General features: G+C 46.6%; 1 protein-coding gene across 2 annotated transcripts in view; it reads left to right on the top strand.

The window, feature by feature from the left end:
- Nucleotides 1–3,651, top strand: part of LOC134984152 (zinc finger protein 260-like) — a 65,368-nt gene extending 61,717 nt beyond the window's left edge. Inside the window, exon 6 of one of the 2 annotated variants that reach the window (XM_063949775.1) lies at nucleotides 978–3,651. In XM_063949775.1, the coding sequence (XP_063805845.1) occupies nucleotides 978–2,653 (1,676 nt within the window). In that variant the 3' untranslated portion in view covers nucleotides 2,654–3,651. The remainder of the gene's footprint in view (nucleotides 1–977) is intronic. The other variant, XM_063949776.1, reaches the window with a different exon arrangement.
- Nucleotides 3,652–22,156: the final 18,505 nt, after the last annotated feature.

Genomic DNA, 22,156 nt, shown 5'->3' on the forward strand with positions numbered 1-22,156 from the left:
CGTGAGCGTCCGTGTCACCTCTACTAATCCCACGTGAGCGTCCGTGTCACCTCTAGTAATCCCACGTGAGCGTCCGTGTCACCTCTAGTAATCCCACGTGAGCGTCCGTGTCACCTCTAGTAATCCCACGTGAGCGTCCGTGTCACCTCTAGTAATCCCACGTGAGCGTCCACGTCACCTCTAGTAATCCCACGTGAGCGTCCACGTCACCTCTAGTAATCCCACGTGAGCGTCCACGTCACCTCTAGTAATCCCACGTGAGCGTCCACGTCACCTCTAGTAATCCCACGTGAGCGTCCACGTCACCTCTAGTAATCCCACGTGAGCGTCCACGTCACCTCTAGTAATCCCACGTGAGCGTCCACGTCACCTCTAGTAATCCCACGTGAGCGTCCACGTCACCTCTAGTAATCCCACGCGAGCGTCCACGTCACCTCTAGTAATCCCACGCGAGCGTCCACGTCACCTCTAGTAATCCCACGCGAGCGTCCACGTCACCTCTAGTAATCCCACGCGAGCGTCCTCGTCACCTCTAGTATTCCCACGCGAGCGTCCACGTCACCTCTAGTATTCCCACGCGAGCGTCCACGTCACCTCTAGTATTCCCACGCGAGCGTCCACGTCACGTCTAGTAATCCCACGCGAGCGTCCACGTCACCTCTAGTAATCCCACGTGAGCGTCCACGTCACCTCTAGTAATCCCACGTGAGCGTCCACGTCACCTCTAGTAATCCCACGTGAGCGTCCACGACACCTCTTGTAATCCCACGTAAGCGTCCACGTCACCTCTTGTAATCCCACTTGAGCGTTCAGTGTTGATCAAGCTCCAGTTTAAGCATCCTAGCTTTTTTTGTTTTTTAATAAACATAAAAGCAATGATTACAGGTAAAAATGTCTGTTATAGAATTATATATTGTATCCTGTAACACCCTGGGTCTTGTCTACTCATTATATATATTAATGTATTTTATTTTCAGCAGATGGACACACAAGCAGGAATATCTCAGGAGGATATCTAAAGTTATCCCCGGATTGTGACATAAAAGATAATGACAGTAGACAGGATTCTCCAGGAGCTAACCCCATTACCCCAATTATTCATCCAGCTCTATCCGCTGATCCCTCTGATCCTGGGAAATGTTCTCCTGATCACTCTAATATTGGTGCATCTGTTACAGCTCTGAGAGTAGATTCAGTGTTTCCCTGTTCTATAGATGACATATGTTTTACACAGAACACAAACCTTATTACTCATCAGCCAGCTAAGGCAGATGAGAGGCCATTTCCATGTTCTGAGTGTGGGAAATGTTTTACATATAAATCATATCTTGTTAGACATCAGAGAAGTCACACAGGTGAGAAGCCATATTCCTGTTCTGAGTGTGGGAAATGTTTTACAACAAAATCATTTCTTGCTACACATCAGAGAAGTCACACAGGTGAGAAGCCATATTCCTGTTCTGAGTGTGAGAAATGTTTTGCACAGAAATCTGCTCTTGTTATACATCAGAGAAGTCACACAGGTGAGAAGCCATATTCCTGTTCTGAGTGTAGGAAATGTTTTGCAACAAAATCATATCTTGTTAGTCATCAGAGAAGTCACACATGTGAGAAGTCATATTCCTGTTCTGAGTGTAGGAAATGTTTTGCACAGAAATCTGCTCTTGTTATACATCAGAGAAGTCACACAGGTGAGAAGCCATATTCCTGTTCTGAGTGTGGGAAATGTTTTGCACGAAAATCAAATCTTGTTACACATCAGAGAAGTCGCACAGGTGACATGCCATATTCCTGTTCTGAGTGTGGGAAATGTTTTGAACAGAAATTACATTTTGTTATACATCAGAGAAGTCACACAGGTGAGAAGCCGTATTCCTGTTCTCAGTGTGGGAAATGTTTTTCATCGAAATCACATCTTGTTAGTCATCAGAGAAGTCACACAGGTGAAAAGCCATATTCCTGTTCTGAGTGTGGGAAATGTTTTGCACAGAAATTACATTTTGTTACACATCAGAGAAGTCACACAGGTGAGAAGCCATATTCCTGTTCTGAGTGTGGGAAATGTTTTGCACAGAAATTACATTTTGTTACACATCAGAGAAGTCACACAGGTGAGAAGCCGTATTCCTGTTCTGAGTGTAGGAAATGTTTTGCACAGAAATCTGCTCTTGTTGTACATCAGAGAAGTCACACAGGTGAGAAGCCATATTCCTGTTCTGAGTGTGGGAAATGTTTTGCACGAAAATCAAATCTTGTTACACATCAGAGAAGTCGCACAGGTGACATGCCATATTCCTGTTCTGAGTGTGGGAAATGTTTTGCACAGAAATTACATTTTGTTATACATCAGAGAAGTCACACAGGTGAGAAGCCGTATTCCTGTTCTGAGTGTGGGAAATGTTTTTCATCGAAATCACATCTTGTTAGTCATCAGAGAAGTCACACAGGTGAGAAGCCGTATTTCTGTTCTGAGTGTGGGAAATGTTTTGCACAGAAATCATATCTTGTTATACATCAGAGAAGTCACACAGGTGAGAAGCCATATTCCTGTTCTGAGTGTGGGAAATGTTTCGCACAGAAATCAGCTCTTGTTACACATCAAAAAAGTCACACAGGTGAGAAGCCATATTCCTGTTCTGGGAATGGGAAATAAGCTCTTGATAAACATGAGAGAAGTCACACAGGTGAGAAGCCATATTCCTGTTCTGTGTGGGAAATGTTTTGCATATAAATCAAATCTTGTTACACATCAGAAAAGTCACACAGGTGAGAAGCCATTTTCATGCCGTGAAATCAATTCGCTTTTGTTGAACATATTAGACATTTCCCAAGTATGTAACCATTTAAATCTTCTGGAGTATAATTATCACTGTCATGCAATGTTCCTCAAGGGTCAATCCTATCTCCTATGCTTTATAAAATATACATGCTACCACTGGGTGATATAATCAGACATCATGGCCTGGTCTACCACTGCTATGCAGATGACCTGCTTTTTGCTCCATGTACTGAGAACCTAATACCAATCCTAAATGGTTGTCTAGCTGAGCGCCAGGGGTGAATGATGCCAGTTGGCTATGACTCAGTCTTTGTGAAACATAATAGAAGCTCACCAACAAAGGACAAGACTACAGCTTTACCAACCATCTGGATTTATGCTTTGGTGTTCAGAATTGCAAAATACTGAACATGTGCTGAATCTTTGTGTTGTCCTGGTATGTGGCTGACACATACATCAGGTATCTGCCACATACTAATCCTCATTCTTCCATCTGTGGACCGTAGCCAGAATCAAGCACTTGATTCCCTCAGAAGTTCATAGACTACTGCAATACCATCTACCTGGGTCACCCAGCAAAAGAATTACAGAGCTTGCAGCTAGTACAGAATGCAGCAGCCAAGCTGTTACCTGACCAGCCCGTTCCTGCCTCATAACACCCATTCTCTACTCCCTTCACCGGCTGCCTGTAAGATGACAAATCTATTTCATAATTAGCTAACTGACCTTCCCAGCCCAACATTACATGGTCCAAGGTACTAGAAGCAGCTTCTGCCTCCTTACTGACAGAACAAAATGTAAGTTGCTCAAATCAATTAGGAAGTACAATTCAGGTGCATGAAAGGGAGGGGGTAGTCTGGCAAGAAATACATTGGGGATAAACCCCTGGTGTCCCCCAGCACACCGAGCTGTACCTGTACCAAGACATGAAAGACTATATATATATACATATAATAGAAATCCAGAGGTCTTAGTTACATACAGTTTGCAAACGTATGATAAGCCACCAGGCCCCGACAAGGCTCCTCTGATGCTGGTGGTCCCTAACTCTAGGTCTGGGCCCGGGGTGCAGGACCCCCCAAACCGGCAAAGGCCAGCTACCCCAGGGCAGCACAACGCGAGAATGTCTTGGTACAGGTACAGCTCGGTGTGCTGGGGGACACCAGGGGTTTATCCCCAATGTATTTTCTGCCTCCTTACTGCCCTGCTTGCTTGCTTGCTTCTACAGATGGACTGTTACCAGCAGTACCAAGAATCTCCTGTCATTCATTTATGGGTTGAACGTTTAGCTTTGACCATGGAACTCACTGCCTTGCACAGTCCAAGAGGCCTCCACTCTAGAGACCTTCACAAGCAGACTGATGACTGTTACTCACGCTTTTCATTACTGTACCTCTATTTACTTCCTAAATAATACATCCCAAATGCTTAGGTCTTTTTTCTGCTGTTTATTTTGTATCTTGTGCTTTGTGTAAATGTGAATGTCTAATACCAGTTTGCACAATCTGTATTGCTGCACGACAGTATGGCGGCCATTGGAACGTGTTTTCACTTCTAGTTTGCCTAACTTGTTGCAGACACTCATCTTGATAAGGAGTGTCGAGTGTTTTCTTATACAAGATCCTGTCCATATATACCCTGTACATTATCATGTGCATTAGAGTCACCCGGGTTCCATCTGCGGTGGTTTGTTGTACGTTACATCTATATGGTGCGGATACTCCTGTATGATTTCATAATAAAAGCTTTTGCGTCTATTGCATTATAGCTTCTTTTTATTAATTCTGTTTTATATTACCATCTAATTATGCCATAATGTCTAATCTCGGAGTGCCAAATCAAACTTGAAAAAAGCGCTAAGCTAAAATGTGTCAGCTGTCCTAACTTCCAAGAATGCTAGTATATACCAAGTAATTCTCCTCGCCTTATTGAGGACTGCTGCTCTTAAATTAAAGGGTTGATTCCCAAAGTATTACAAAAACATAAAAATAAATAGAAAGCGCTGTACAAAATAAAGGCTTTTTCTTACAAGTTCATTAAAAACAATATCACATGATCTATTGGATAGCACCTAATCTATAAATAATTCATGTGGACCTTAAAGCAACCTCCCTACAATAACTAGTGCTGCTAACACAGTGGTTCCACTAGCAAATATATTTGTTTCTCTTCTAATTGAAGCAATTTATCATATGGTTGTGTGATACAAGTTTTCTCCACAATGCACATTTATAAACTCAATGACCACACTGATATACGCCGCCTCCTGAGAACTCTATTAAATCACTGTATAACTCACAGCCCAGACATATCTAGAGGGATAGGTAACACAGAAATTCACAATGGCTTGAATCCTCCCGCTGGGACAGCGTTGTGATGTATAAATCAGGCAATGTCTCTTGATGGTAGACACGCTGAAATTTACAAATTAAAGTCAGAATGATTAACGGTCTCCTTTGAAAAAACTGCTAATGCCAGCTGTATATGTTCTGACGGGCGTCCCCGTTTAGTACATACAGGGCAAGTGAGAGTTCTTAGTGAAGATGTGCCATATCCACAATTTAACAAGTGTCCACTGAAATACGTGTAGGTGGGAGACTCTATAAGAGGTACCTCTGTTGGAAATCACTCTTGAAATGTACGGTCTCTCCTCTCCTTATGCACATACAAGCCTCATTGGCGGACAGTGTCCCAATGTTGGAAATGCGGACACTGGCGCTGTATTAATGTGCAATGAGTCGATGGTAATGGTATAAAGGAATCAAATTCTCTTGTAGTGTATCACCTGATGGAGGAGCCTCTCCATTGAGATTGCTGTACTGAGCCGGGTATGCAGCGGCTCGATGCAATGGGAATACAGCTGGTCACGCCGCTGGTGAACTATCCGTTTGATTGCGGCTATACTTCTCCGCTGTAAGCGCTATACCAATCTGACTGTGCAACGGCACAGCGTAGAGGGAAGGCAGGTTATCTAGCCGCTGGAAAAATATCCGTTGATTGCGGCTAAGCTCCACTCAGTGTATACAACTCAAAAGGTGTCAGGAGAATATGGCAGTCAGGTGGAATCCTTCAATGGAGAACCTTAACGCGTTTCTCGGCCTGTAGCACTGGCCGTTTCATCAGAAGGAAATGAAATGAAGTATCATTACACATTAATACAGCGCCGGTGTCCGCATTTCCAACATTGGGACACTGTCCGCCAATGAGGCTTGTATGTGCATAAGGAGAGGAGAGACCGTACATTTCAAGTGATTTCCAACAGAGGTACCTCTTATCAGTCTCCCACCTACACTTATTTCAGTTCGTGGACGCACGGATGAATTCTATGAAGCATCAGTGCATCTTTTAATCAAGGTCTATAAGACTTTCTTTACATACATCGGTTCAGGAGATATATTGCAGTCTTATTTACTTATTCATTTATATACACTTATGTGATTTTTCACCATTATACGGTTTCAATGTTTTATTAGGCTATTTCATGTATTTTATTTTTAATGATGTGTTTATTAAAACACCATTTTATTGATAAATTTATATATTAGATTCATTCAGCGCTCCCATTTCTTTTCCCCCAAACATTTTTGCAGTAAGTTTGCAGGCTCTGCTATCAGCTGGATGCTGGCCCGTGATGACCGGGGTCGCACAGGTCCTCACCGGCACTAGGAGAGGTGAAGGCTGCTTTCAAGATTACTTATGTCCACATAGGCAGGGGTCCCACTCTCAGCCTGTCATTGTCTCCAGCTGTCACCTCTGGCCTGCCCTGATCCCTACCTAGTCTCCAAGTTAGTGTGCGCCGCCACTGCTTCTCCTCCTACTCAGCGGCTGCCAGCACAGTGGCCCGCGGAAGGGGGTGGCAGTGCGCCCTCTAACTTTTTCAGCACCCAGAGCTCGCACTCCACCGGAGCCACCCTCGCTACACCCCTGTATATATGACAATAGTTGGAAAAGAGAATTTTTGTGAACCGCAATAAATGGTGCACTAGGAGCCGCCCACAGAATGATTCACCACAAAGGAACCTCACCAATGATTCAAAGATTGTACAAATTAAATATAAAGAATGTGTGGGACTCTATCAATTACAGGCGCTGGAAACATTTTTAAATACTTAACAATGCGTTTCTAGGGTAGATTCCACTCTACTGTGTAGATAGAATTCTGTTTTCTTCCACAGGACGTCCTTTCCTCTCGTGTGGATGTTACCATAGGAGAAAAAATAATACAAATGTGTAATAAAGTTTTTAACTGCACAGAAGTCTTGATTAAGGCCTATGACAGGCCGAAACATGTCGACCAGCTGAGAGTGTGGATCCATTCCAATATACCACTTAGGTATTAACCAAAATACTTTTTTAAGTTAATTTTCTGTACATGCAAATTTTACCTTGTGCTTTTTGGATTGTTTTTTTGTATTTTATGTTAGAGTCTTGCTGCTACCACCAGTGGCGTAACTAGAAATTTTTCTCCCCCAAGCCAAAAAATTGTTGGCGCCCCCCCCCCCCCGCCGCATAATTTGGAGCAAGAAAGGGTTAAATATGCGCGCGCCGAAGGGGCATGGTTTTGTTGGAATGGGCGTGGTTTCTCGTAAAGGGGCGTGGTATTGCAGGAAAAGACTACCTTATACCCCAGTTTTGCAACCTGCACGCCCAGACGTTAGCCACCACAGGAAAGAAAAATAATCCTGATTCATGCCCCTTACATTATTTGTCATTTTTCCTCCTTATAGTAATGCCCAGTATACATTATGCCACATACTGCAATGGCCCTTAGACATTATGCCGCACACAACAATGCACATGACACAATATGCACACACTGTAATGCCCCCGACACATTATGCCACACACCGTAATGCCTGTGACACATTATGCCACACACCGTAATGCCCCCGACACATTATGACAGGAATCGCAATGCCCGTTATACATTATGCTACACACTGCAATGCCCCTGATACATTATAGCACATACAATGCCTGTGACACATTATGACACACACCGCAATGACCTTGAGACATTATACCACAATGCCCGTGATATAGTATACCATACACCGTAATGCCTGTGACACATACCGCAATGCCCTGCCCGTTATACCCTATGCCACACACCGCAATGCCCGTTATGTATTATGCCACACTGCAATGACCCTGAGACATTATACCACATACCACAATGCCCGTGATATAGTATACCACACACCGTAATGCCTGACACATTATGACACACACCGCAATGTCCGTGATACATTATGCCACACACTGCAATGACCCTGAGACATTATACCACATATCACAATGCCCGCGATATAGTATACCATAAACCGTAATGCCTGTGACACATTATGACACACACCGCAATGTCCGTGATACATTATGCCACACACCGTAATGCCCATTACACATTAAGTCCTACAGTAAGGCTTCTAATTACTTTTCAATTACCTTCTCGTTGTCAGGGGTTTCATGCACTGGGTGTCATGCTCGTTGCCAGGTGTTTCATGCACTGGGTGTCATGCTCGTTGTCAGGTGTTTCATGCACTGGGTGTCATGCTCGTTGCTAGGAGGTAGTCCTTGTTGCTAGGGCTGTGCTCCCAGTGCCACATATGTCCCCAGTGCCAGATATTCCCCCACGGTGCCAGGTACTCACATGCCCCCGGTGCCAAATATAGCCCCCCCCCCATGTGCCAGGTACACATATACCCCCCCAGTGCCACATATGCCCCCAGTGCCAGATATTCCCCCAGTGCCAGATATGCCCCCAGTGCCAGGTATTCCACCCCAGTGCCATATATGCCCCCAGTGCCAGATATGCCCCCAGTGCCAGGTATTCCACCCCAGTGCCATATATCCCCCCCCCCAGTGACAGATATTCCCCCCCAGTGCCATATATGCCCCCAGTGCCAGATATTCTCCCCCAGTGCCATATATGCCCCAGGGCCAGACATTCCCTCCCAGTGCCAGATATCCCCCCCAAGTGCCAGATATCCCCCCCCCAGTGCCAGACATCCCCCCCCCAGTGCCATATATCCACCCCGTGCCAGATATCCCCCCCCCCAGTGCCATATATGCCCCAGTGCCAGATATCCCCCCCAGTGCCAGACATCCCCCCCCCAGTGCCAGATATGCCCTTGTGCCAGATATCCCCCCCCAGTGCCATATATGCCCCAGTGCCAGATATCCCCCCCAGTGCCAGACATCCCCCCCCCCAGTGCCAGATATGCCCTTGTGCCAGATATCCCCCCCCAGTGCCATATATGCCCCAGTGCCAGATATCCCCCCCAGTGCCATATATGCCCCAGTGCCAGATATCCCCCCCCAGTGCCAGATATGCCCCAGTGCCAGATATCCCCCCCAGTGCCATATATGCCCCAGTGCCAGATATCCCCCCCCAGTGCCAGATATGCCCCAGTGCCAGATATCCCCCCCAGTGCCATATATGCCCCAGTGCCAGATATCCCCCCCCCAGTGCCAGATATGCCCTAGTGCCAGATATCCCCCCCAGTGCCATATATGCCCCAGTGCCAGATATCCCCCCCAGTGCCAGATATGCCCTAGTGCCAGATATCCCCCCCAGTGCCATATATGCCCCAGTGCCAGATAACCCCCTAGTGCCAGACATCCCCCCCCCCAGTGCCATATATTCCCCAGTGCCAGACACCCTCCCCCCCCCCAGTGCCAGATATGCCCCAGTGCCGCCGCCGCTTGTTGGAGGGACACGGAGGGCGCAGCGTGTGCCTCTCCTGTGTCCCTCCTGCTGCATCATCTCCGGCGGCCGCGGGTCTGATAGGGGGAAGTGCCTTATGTGCTTCTATCAGCTCTGTCTTGTGTGAGGTCCGCCTATTCTTTTGGGTTAAAGGGTTCACCACCAGACTGACATGGTTTTAACACAGTGGTGGATAAAATAAACTTTCTCTGACGTCCTAGTGGATGCTGGGAACTCTATAAGGACCATGGGGATTAGCGGCTCCGCAGGAGACTGGGCACAAAAGTAAAGCTTTAGGACTACCTGGTGTGCACTGGCTCCTCCCCCCATGACCCTCCTCCAAGCCTCAGTTAGATTTTTGTGCCCGGCCGAGAAGGGTGCACACTAGGGGCTCTCCTGAGCTGCTTAGTGAAAAGTTTAGTTTTAGGTTTTTTATTTTCAGTGAGTCCTGCTGGCAACAGGCTCACTGCATCGAGGGACTAAGGGGAGAAGAAGCGAACTCACCTGCTTGCAGAGTGGATTGGGCTTCTTAGGCTACTGGACATTAGCTCCAGAGGGACGATCACAGGCCCAGCCGTGGAGTCCGGTCCCAGAGCCGCGCCGCCGGCCCCCTTGCAGAGCCAGAAGCAAGAAGAGGTCCGGAAAATTGGCGGCAGAAGACACCGGTCTTCACCAAGGTAGCGCACAGCACTGCAGCTGTGCGCCATTGCTCCTCAGCACACTTCACACTTCGGTCACTGAGGGTGCAGGGTGCTAGGGGGGGCGCCCTGAGCAGCAATAAAAACACCTTGGCTGGCGAAAATACATCACATATAGCCCCCAGGGCTATATGGATGAATTTTAACCCCTGCCAGATTACACTAAAAAGCGGGAGAAAAGGCCGCAGAGAAGGGGGCGGAGCCTATCTCCTCAGCACACTGGCACCATTTTCCCTCTCAGCTCCGCTGGAAGGAAGTCTCCCTGGCTCTCCCCTGCAGTCCTGCACTACAGAAAAGGGTAAAAAAGAGAGGGGGGCACTAATTAGGCGCAGTATTAACAATACAGCAGCTATAAGGGGAAAAACACTTATATAAGGTTATCCCTGTATATATATAGCGCTCTGGTGTGTGCTGGCAAACTCTCCCTCTGTCTCCCCAAAGGGCTAGTGGGGTCCTGTCCTCTATCAGAGCATTCCCTGTGTGTGTGCTGTATGTCGGTACGTTTGTGTCGACATGTATGAGGAGGAAAATGATGTGGAGGCGGAGCAATTGCCTGTAATAGTGATGTCTCCCCCTGGGGGGTCGACACCTGAGTGGATGAACTGTTGGAAGGAATTACGTGACAGTGTCAGCTCTTTACAAAAGACAGTTGATGACATGAGACAGTCGGCTACTCAGCTTGTGCCTGTCCAGACGTCTCATAGGCCGTCAGGGGCTCTAAAGCGCCCGTTACCTCAGATGGCAGATACAGACGCCGACACGGATACTGACTCCAGTGTCGACGGTGAAGAGACAAACGTGACTTCCAGTAGGGCCACACGTTACATGATTGAGGCAATGAAAAATGTTTTACACATTTCTGATAATACAAGTACCACTAAAAGGGGTATTATGTTCGGTGAGAAAAAAACTACCTGTAGTTTTTCCTGAATCTGAGGAATTAAATGAAGTGTGTGCTGAAGCGTGGGTTTCCCCCGATTAAAAAACTGATAATTTCTAAAAAGTTATTGGCATTATTTCCTTTCCCGCCAGAGGTTAGGGTGCGTTGGGAAACACCCCCTAGGGTGGATAAAGCGCTCACACGCTTGTAAAAACAAGGGCTCTACCCTCTCCTGAGATGGCAGCCCTTAAGGATCCTGCTGATAGAAAGCAGGAGGGTATCCTAAAATATATTTACACACATACTGGTGTTATACTGCGACCAGCAATCGCCTCAGCCTGGATGTGCAGTGCTGGTTTGGCGTGGTCGGATTCCCTGACTGAGAATATTGATACCCTAGATAGGGACAGTATATTATTGCCTAGAGAGCATATAAAAGATGCATTTCTATATATGCGTGATGCACAGCGGAATATTTGCCGACTGGCATCAAGAGTAAGTGCGTTGTCAATTTCTGCCAGAAGAGGGTTATGGACGCGACAAGCGGACTCAGGCACGGTGGGGGCCCGTCTCAAGAATTTCAGCGCGCAGTGGGCTCACTCACAAGTAGATCCCTGGATCCTTCAGGTGGTATCTCAGGGGTACAAATTGGAATTCGAGACGTCTCCCCCTCGCCGTTTCCTAAAGTCGGCTTTACCGACGTCTCCCTCCGACAGGGAGGCAGTTTTGGAAGCCATTCACAAGCTGTATTCCCAGCAGGTGATAATCAAGGTACCCCTCCTGCAACAGGGAAAGGGGTATTATTCCACACTGTTGTGGTACCAAAGCCGGACGGCTCGGTGAGACCGATTTTAAATCTAAAATCTTTGAACACTTACATACAGAAGTTCAAATTCAAGATGGAGTCACTCAGAGCAGTGATTGCGAACCTGGAAGAAGGGGACTACATGGTGTCTCTGGACATCAAGGATGCTTACCTTCATGTCCCAATTTACCCTTCTCACCAAGGGTACCTCAGGTTTGTGGTACAGAACTGTCACAATCAGTTTCAGACGCTGCCGTTGGATGGTCCACGGCACCCCGGGTCTTTACCAAGGTAATGGCCAAAATGATGAGACTCCTTCGAAGGAAGGGAGTTTTAGTTATCCCTTACTTGGACGATCTCCTGATAAGGGTAAGATCCAGAGAACATTTGGAGGTCGGTGTAGCACTATCTCAGGTAGTGTTGCGGCAGCACGGTTGGATTCTCAATATTCCAAAATCGCAGCTGGTTCCGACGACTCGTCTTCTGTTCCTAGGGATGATCCTGGACACAGTCCAGAAAAAGGTGTTTCTCCCGGAGGAGAAAGCCAGGGAGTTATCCGAGCTAGTCAGGAACCTCCTAAAACCGAGCCAAGTCTCAGTGCATCAATGCACAAGGGTTATGGGAAAAATGGTGGCTTCCTACGAAGCAGTCCCATTCGGCAGATTCCACGCAAGAACTTTCTAGTGGGACCTGCTGGACAAATGGTCCGGGTCGCATCTTCAGATGCATCAGCGGATAACCCTGTCACCAAGGACAAGGGTGTCCCTCCTGTGGTGGTTGCAGAGTGCTCATCTGTTAGAGTGCCGCAGATTCGGCATTCAGGACTGGGTCCTGGTGACCACGGATGCCAGCCTGCGAGGCTGGGGAGCAGTCACACAGGGAAGACATTTTCAGGGCTTATGGTCAAGCCTGGAGACATCACTTCACATACATATCCTGAAGCTAAGGGCCATTTACAATGCTCTAAGCTTAGCAAGACCTCTGCTTCAAGGTCAGCCGGTGTTGATCCAGTCGGACGACATCACGGCAGTCACCCACGTAAACAGACAGGGTGGCACAAGAAGCAGGAGGGCAATGGCAGAAGCTGCAAGGATTCTTCGCTGGGCGGAAAATCATGTGATAGCACTGTCAGCAGTATTCAGAGAGTGGGGACTTCACCCAGAAGTCTTCCACATGATTGTAAACCGTTGGGAAAAACTCGACAGGTATTGCGCCAGGTCAAGGGACCCTCAGGCAATAGCTGTAGACGCTCTGGTAACACCGTGGGTGTACCGGTCAGTGTATGTGTTCCATCCTCTGCCTCTCATACCCAAGGTACTGAGAATTATAAGATAGAGAGGAGTAAGCACTATATTCGTGGCTCCGGATTGGCCAAGAAGGACTTGGTAACCGGAACTTCAAGAGATGCTCACGGAGGATCCGTGGCCTCTACCTCTAAAAAGGGACCTGCTCCAGCGAGGACCCTGTCTGTTCCAAGACTTACCGCGGCTGCGTTTGACGGCATGGCGGTTGAACGCCGGATCCTGAAGGAAAAAGGCATTCCGGATGAAGTCATCCCTATCCTGATCAAAGCCAGGAAGGATGTAACCGCAAAACATTATCACCGCATTTGGCGAAAATATGTTGCGTGGTGCGAGGCCAGTAAGGCCCGACGGAGGAATTTCAACTGTGTCGAATCCTACATTTCCTGCAAACAGGAGTGTCTATGGGCCTGAAATTGGGGTCCATTAAGGTTCAAATTTCGGCCCTGTCAATTTTCTTCCAAAAAGAACTAGCTTCAGTCCCTGAAGTTCAGACGTTTGTAAAATGGGTACTGTATATACAGCCTCCTTTTGTGCCTCCAGTGGCACCTTGGGATCTCAATGTAGTTTTTGGGTTCCAAAAGTCACATTGGTTTGAACCACTTAAATCTGTGGAGTTAAAATATCTCAAATGGAAAGTGGTCATGCTGTTGGCCCTGGCCTGGGCCAGGCGCGTGTCAGAATTGGTGGCTTTATCCTGTAAAAGCCCTTAGTTTCTCCCTAAGGTGGTTTCAGCGTTTTACCTGAACCAACCTATTGTGGTGCCTGCGGCTACTAGGGACTTGGAGGACTCCAAGTTGCTAGACGTTGTCAGGGCCCTGAAAATATATGTTTCCAGGATGGCTGGAGTCAGAAAATCTGACTCGCTGTTTATCCTGTATGCACCCAACAAGCTGGGTGCTCCTGCTTTTAAGCAGATTATTGCTCGTTGGATTTGTAGTACAATTCAGCTTGCACATTCTGTGGCAGGCCTGCCACAGCCAAAATCTGTAAATACCCACTCCACAAGGAAGGTGGGCTCATCTTGGGCGGCTGCCCGAGGGGTCTCGGCTTTACAACTTTGCCGAGCAGCTACTTGGTCAGGAGCAAATACGTTTGTAAAATTTTACAAATTTGATACCCTGGCTGAGGAGGACCTGGAGTTCTCTCATTTGGTGCTGCAGAGTCATCCGCACTCTCCCGCCCATTTGGGAGCTTTGGTATAATCCCCATGGTCCTTACGGAGTCCCCAGCATCCACTAGGACGTCAGAGAAAATAAGAATTTACTTACCGATAATTCTATTTCTCGTAGTCCGTAGTGGATGCTGGGCGCCCATCCCAAGTGAGGATTGTCTGCAATACTGGTACATAGTTATTGTTACCAAAAATCGGGTTATTGCTGTAGTGAGCCATCTTTTCTAGAGGCTCCTCTGTTATCATGCTGTTAACTGGGTTCAGATCACAAGTTATACGGTGTGATTGGTGTGGCTGGTATGAGTCTTACCCGGGATTCAAAATCATTCCTTATTGTGCACGCTCGTCCGGGCACAGTATCCTAACTGAGGCTTGGAGGAGGGTCATAGGGGGAGGAGCCAGTGCACACCAGGTAGTCCTAAAGCTTTACTTTTGTGCCCAGTCTCCTGCGGAGCCGCTATTCCCCATGGTCCTTACGGAGTCCCCAGCATCCACTACGGACTACGAGAAATAGAATTATCGGTAAGTAAATTCTTATTTTTTTTCCCCACTTAATCATTTAAAGTCCTCAAGGAGTTTCAGATAATTTAACTCCTCTAATGTGCGATTCATATGGTTGGCAAAATGTAAGGAGAGTGGAGGGCGGAAGTGACGCATCGGGTTTTAGCCGAGAAGGTCCCTTCATATCTTTCTATTATTACATATGATAAGGGGACTTACATAATGAATAGAACTGTAATAATAGACTGTCATTTCCATTTTTGAACATCATAGCCAGTCCATTAAATCGAGTAATGCATACGCATAATACACGGATCCGGCAATGGTTGGCGGAAGTTAGTATGCCGGTGGTTGGCGGAAGTCACCCAGCCGAGTTTTATCCATAAGTTTCTAAAATGTTCCTACTATTTTAATATATTAATATTTAATTGCTATTCACTCTGTATTAGTGTACACTGTCGATGTAACTGTCTAACTGCAAGTTATATGTGTTGTTTCTCTTTCGCTTTGCACTTCCGGCTTTGGTTGGCGGAAGTGAAGAGAAACAGGAAACGGACGGCCTCGTGTACGCGGCGTCCGGAAATAGTCACATCCAGAGTTAGGGATAAAAGCAGTCATGCTCAGCAGCGCTCCTCCACCTTGAAAAAGACTTAAAGCCGAAACATGTTGGTCCAGGAGTGCTACTGATCATCCTTGCAGTGGGAACAGACAGATTGGGCATTTCTTGTTGGGCTATTCGCGGCCGGGATCGCCTCTCAGGTAGATCTATTTTTTCCATCTACCCTCTGTCATTCCCTTGTTTTTATATTTTTTACATTTTGGAATACTATGGATTTTAAGAGTGCCCTTTTGGTTTCTTTTGGGTCACCATATGCCTATTGAGGGATTCAGTTTATCCCACACTGTCCCTTTTAGAAATTTGGAGGACACGGATAAAGAAACCGTTATATGAGGACTATTATTCTGTGCTATCTGAGTACGGTACGTCCCGCTTTAGGGGAACAACATTTAAAGGTGTGGCTTGGCCGGCTTCTTCTACACGTTTTGAATTTTGGTGGCTAAAAGATACCTTTATGAGAGTACATCCTCTGTGTGTCATGTGAGTGTGGTACGGCCTATCATTGGGAGTTCTATGTAGAGGTGTGTACGGTACATACATTTACGTCCTCATCACTGGTGGTTAAAGATACCTTTATGGGAGTCATTCACTTTTATCAAGTGTAAGTTTTGGTACGCAAACCCTCTCATCTCATTCACATTTTCACACAGGTGTTATCCAATTCATGTGGACATACTACACATTGTTGTTTCAATTTGGTTTATCCTGAGGTTTATCATCATGGAGAACAATATGGACTGATGATTGAACATTGACACACCGTCCATCAGTGGTCTCGCGACATACAGAAGATATCGCTTCACATTGGACATTTATTTTGGAACAGGACTGAGCGCTGAGTTACATTCTTTTTCTCTGTTGTATTGTTTCCCTATAGGGAATTGGTGGTCCCTTTGTTTGTAGCCAGCTGCATAAGTTTTGTTTGCGCCTTGGGACAGTTCAATTTTCCAGTTTTCTTATCTTCTGATAACGCTAGGACATTATCACCAAACTATCTTCTGATAACACTAGGACATTCAAAATACAAGAAAGGTCCCGCACCAGATTAATTTGATACTAAATGGTGGTCATAGGGATATAGTCTCTCAGTAATTGTATAGATTACAGACATATAATTGTAGACTGGTGCTACCCACTGATCCTAAACTACATGCAAACAAGGTAAGAAAAAGGGGATCAGTTTCTCTGGGTGCACTCTTTTCCCAAGACCAATAAAAAAAAAAAAATATTTCTCTGGCTGGGTCCACAGGATTATCCACAGGATAACATTGGGATATTGTCGAGCGACAGCGAAAATGGCACCAACACGGTCACAAGCTTTCTGGCCTCCCAGGATGCATTGGGGCCTCCACTATATAGTCCCGCCCCCTGACTCAGTCAGATCAGTTTTTTGCTTGGTGCGGCAGGAAGCCGCATGGTCAGGGCTGCTGTGAAAGCAGCCTCAAGTTTTCATTACTTTATTTTTATAGACTTACTGTTTTGGTTTGAGCGACTTCTCTTAACAGCGTCTTAAACGTGTATTAGAAAGAGTCGCTCCAACAACTCTCCACCGGGTCGCAACAACGCTTACCTTCGCGGTACAGTGCTGTCTCGACGGGCGTCTGTGTTGGATGTTCTAGCAGGTCCAGCAGACGTTACCAGGCTGTGGCCGGATCATGGGGAGACAGTGAGTATATGGACTTCCTTTTACTAGAGGGGTCAGGACACAGCTACGCTGATTTGGTGGAGACTACAAACAGCGTGTTGATGCGCCGAACATCTCGAGTGTGACAGCGCTACGCTCCGGGGATCATAGGCGTCAGGACTAGGTGAGGCCGCGATCCTGGGAGTTTAAGTCAACAGGGGGTTTCAGACGCTCTCCTGGCCGTCCCTCCTCCGAGTTCATGGCCAGTTCCCGCGGGTCTCTCGTTTCATGAACTGAATGACCTCACTTCCGGCTCAGACGCTACCACGAGGGTACTTGGTCGCAGATTAGACGCTGCGGTTGTGTACACTGGATATAAACCCGCCAGACCGAGTCGCAGGCCTTTAGTGTCTGCATGCACGTGGAGTCGCTCAGCGTCCGTGTCCGTTGGTGAGCGTCCGTGTCCGTTATCAGTTACCAAGAGCGGCAGTGTACACCAGTAGCGTCTGAATCCACTCAGTGTCTTACGAGCATCTTTGCTTGGATATGGAAGTGTGGTGAGTCTCCCTGTATCCCGCTCCCTGGAGGCAGGGTATACAGTACTAAAAATTCCTTCTACTTCTTAGTGTGCACTGTTAATTTTTAGTACCTATTGCATATGAGACCTGTATATTACTGTGTTTTCTGCATGTTATGTTGAAAAAGAACCAGTTAAACAGAAGTACAATTTTCCTACTTATGTATAAGTTATTATGGAGGTTGTATTCTCATATGACAATGTCTAATGCTTTAACATGTGACTGACTGCTAGTATGTGTGCTGACTTTTCTGTGTAATGTCAGTCCTGTTCTGACCCTCAAATCAGGTGCACTGTGGTCAGATTGATTTCACCTCTATATACTGATTATAGGGTGTGGTTCAGTCACAAAATTGTGTAGTCAATATCAGAAAAAATGTCTGTGAGCGGCAAAAGTGATGAGGAGAATTTGTCAAGCACTCCTACAGCCCTAACATGCTTATCTTGTAAGTCAGGGGTAATTGATATGATTCAATTGGTCACTTATGAGGGTTTGTGTGCAAACTGTTTCACTTTTCAGCGAAGTAAAAAACAGGAGTTAGTTCAACCTCCAGTAGAGCCACCATGGAATATGTTCGCAAAGACTCTGTCTTCAATAGCGGACAGGTTAGCTCCAGTAGCACCACCTCAGGGGTTAGGTTACACTATGAACCCATACATGCAGCTCCCTTCCTATGGTTTGGTTCCAGTAGCCTCTACAAGCAACCAAGGGGTAGGTAAGACTAAGACAGATACGTCTGTATGGCAGACTACACAAGAGGATACATCGGATGATGATGCGGAAACAATAGATTCAACTCCGTATGATGATCAGTCGCAGAGCTTTAGTTCAGATGATGTAGCTGAACTCATTAATGCAGTAAAGGCTGTGCTTTCTCTGGAAGAACCAGCTAAGATGGCGTTAAAAGCAAAAGCACCTGTATTCAAACGAACAAAGTCAGTGAAAGCTGAATTTCCAGCGTCAGAGGAGTTGACGGAAATGATGGATGTGTCTTGGGCAGCGCCCGGTAAAAAGTATAAGATTCCTAGGAGATGGGATTCTTATTATCCATTTCCTGCTGGAGATTGTTCGAAGAGAGAAGTTCCTCCAAAAGTAGATGCACATGTTCTGCGACTCGTGCACAAATCTGCTTTGCCACTGTCATCTACCTCTTTAAATGATGTCACAGACAGGAGGGTAGAGAGCCTATTGAAAAATATTTTTTCTCTTGTGGGTGCAGTGGTAAGACCTGCTATGGCTTCGGCCTGGGTAGCAAAGGCAATGGGCGAATGGATAGAGGAACTAGAGAATGACATCCCCTCTCCTACTAGGGAGCAAGAGGATCGTCTTTTCCGTTTAAGACAATCTGCCCAGTATTTAGAAGAAGCAGCCATTGATGTAGGCACTGTTGCTTCTAAAGCTTCAGCCCTGGCAGTAGTCGCTCGCAGAGCAGTCTGGCTACGGACCTGGAAGGCAGATGCGGAGTCCAAGAAGGAATTGGAAGCATTGCCTTTCGTGGGTAATATATTATTTGGAAAACCTTTATCGGATATCCTAGAGTCAGAGGCTGAATCAAAGAAGTTCAGATTTCCGGCTACCTACAACCCTAAGTCCAAGGGTTTAAAATTTCGCTCATTTCGCTGGCAAAGCAAAGCGAAAGGTAAAGAGGAGCCTAAACAACCCCAGTTTAAATCCAGGGGTAGGAAGCAGTGGGCTAGCAAAAAGCCAGCTTCCAAACCTGAACAGAAGCCCTCAGCCTGAAGAGACGGGCCTCCGCCTGGAGGATTCCAGGGTTGGGGGCCGACTCCTGCAATTTGCACACACATGGCAACAGTCAACAACAGATGCCTGGGTGCAGAAGGTAGTATCTCAGGGGTATGGGTTCCCATTCAGGAGGCAGCCTCCTCAAAGATTTTTTTGCACCAGCCCGTCTTGTATAGAGTCGAAGGCCAATGCCCTGCAAGAAGCAGTCCAAAAATTACTGCAGTCAGGTGTGATTGTCCCAGTACCTCCATCACAAAAGGGACAGGGGTATTACTCCAATCTGTTTCTAATCCAGAAACCAAATGGGTCATATCGACCAATTCTAAATCTGAAGATGTTGAACAATTACATATGGATCCCGAAGTTCCACATGGAGACGTTACGCTCCATAATGTTGGCTATGGAACCGAGAGACTATATGGTATCTCTGGATGTGCGGGATGCTTACCTACATGTGCCTATAGCACTATCACATCAGTGTTACCTCAGGTTTGCCATCCTCAAGGAACACTTCCAGTTCCAAGCACTGCCCTTCGGGCTAGCTACAGCACCCAGGGTGTTTACCAAGATCATGGTGGTTATGGCAGCTTGTCTGCGCAAACAAGGGATAAGGATATTCCCATACCTAGACGACCTATTAATCTTAGCACAGTCGCAAGATTTACTGTTGAGCCATCTCCAACAGACGATAGCTTGTTTACAGAGACACGGGTGGCTCATAAATTGGGAGAAGTCGTCACTGAATCCATCACAGCGGATGGTTCATTTGGGAGCCATATTGGATTCAGACCTACGGAGAGTTCTCTTACCAGAGAAGAAAATAGTCAAGGTGCAGGTCATGGCTCAGGAAGCGTTGCAAGCCCAGACAATGTCAGTCCATGCAGCAATGCAACTGTTGGGTCTGATGGTATCAACGTTCGACATGGTGGAATATGCGCAATTCCACTCCAGACCGTTGCAGCATCTCATTTTGACAAAATGGAACGGAAATCATCAAACAATAAAGAAGCAGATGATAAAGATTCCAGTAAATGTAAAAAGGTCTCTAGCATGGTGGCTACAGACAGACTATTTAAACAAGGGGAGACCCTTTTGGATAAAAGAGTGGCAAGTCCTGACGACAGATGCCAGCCTGCAAGGTTGGGGGGCGGTACTCGGAAGCCTATGGTTCCAGGGAAAATGGACCGCAAGGTAAAGTCGCCTGCCGATAAATCTGTTAGAAATAAGAGCCATTTACTTGGCCCTAGTTCAGGCAAAGGAAAATCTACAAGGAAGACCAGTCCAGATCCGCTCAGACAATGCGACGGCAGTAGCATACCTAAATCATCAAGGGACTCACAACAAGAGTCTGATGGAGGAAGTAACTCCCATTCTAAAGTGGGCAGAACTTCATCTCCCAGCATTGTCAGCAGTATTTGTCCCGGGTGTACTAAATTGGGAAGCGGATTTTCTCAGTCGGCACACCATTCAGGAAACCGAATGGGCACTACACCCAGAAGTGTTTCAGCCACTGGTGAACAGATGGGGTCTACCGGAGATAGACCTTATGGCGTCCCGTCTAAACAACAAAGTTCCGAGGTACGGATCAAGAACAAGGGACCCAGGAGCAGTCCAGGTAGACGCACTGTCAGTAGAATGGAGGTTTCAGCTGGCATATCTGTTCCCTCCAATATCTCTGTTACCCAGAGTAGTGAGAAAGATAAAACAGGCAAAAGGAGCAATCATTCTAATAGCTCCAGCTTGGCCAAGAAGGCATTGTTACACAGATCTGTGTAGAATGTCTGTGGAAGCACCGATACTGCTCCCTCAACGTCCAGATCTGTTAATGCAGGGTCCTTGTTGTCACAGTCATCTGGATCGCCTGTCTTTGACGGCATGGCTGTTGAAACCTCTATCTTAGAGGCTAAAGGATTTTCAAAGCAAGTAATCCAAACCATGCTTAGAGCAAGAAAGCCTTCTTCGGCCCATGTATATCATAGAATATGGCAAGCCTATATTCATTGGTGTTCTGGAAAAAATTACAATCCAAGAGCCTTTAAAGTAGCTAGAATTTTGGATTTTCTGCAGGCAGGATTGGATAAGGGGTTGAAGGTTGCTTCCTTAAGGGTGCAAGTCTCAGCGTTGACTGTATGGTTTCAGCAGAAGATTGCTGACCTACAGGATGTACGTACTTTTTTCCAAGGAGTAGTACATATTTAACCTCCATTTGTTCCTCCTGCAGCTCCCTGGGATTTGAATTTAGTTCTTAAATTTCTCCAGGGTCCTTTGTTTGAACCACTTGAGAGAGCAGATCTTGAGTGGTTAACGGTTAAAGTTCTTTTTTTACTGGCAATAGCGTCAGCCAGAAGAGTGTCAGATTTAGGAGCATTATCATGTAAGTCTCCTTTCCTAAGTTTTTTTCCAGACAGAGCAGTTCTCAGAACGAGATCTAGTTATCTTCCAAAGGTGGTGTCAAAGTTTCACCTGAATGAAGAGATTGTAGTCCCAGCTTTTCAGGTATCGGGACTATCTGCGGGAGAAGCGTCACTGGACGTGGTCCGGTCTTTAAAAATCTACATAGATCGTACTAGTGCCATCAGGAAAACAGATTCCCTCTTCATCCTCTACGGATTCCATAGGAGAGGTTGGCCTGCTAGTAAACAGACACTGGCGAGATGGCTCCGAATAGTAATATCTGAAGCTTATTCTCATGCAGATCTCCCTATTCCGGCTAATGTCTCTGCACACTCTACACATAAGGTAGGTCCT

Source organism: Pseudophryne corroboree (assembly GCF_028390025.1).
Source record: "Pseudophryne corroboree isolate aPseCor3 chromosome 3 unlocalized genomic scaffold, aPseCor3.hap2 SUPER_3_unloc_39, whole genome shotgun sequence".
Taxonomy (NCBI): domain Eukaryota; kingdom Metazoa; phylum Chordata; class Amphibia; order Anura; family Myobatrachidae; genus Pseudophryne; species Pseudophryne corroboree.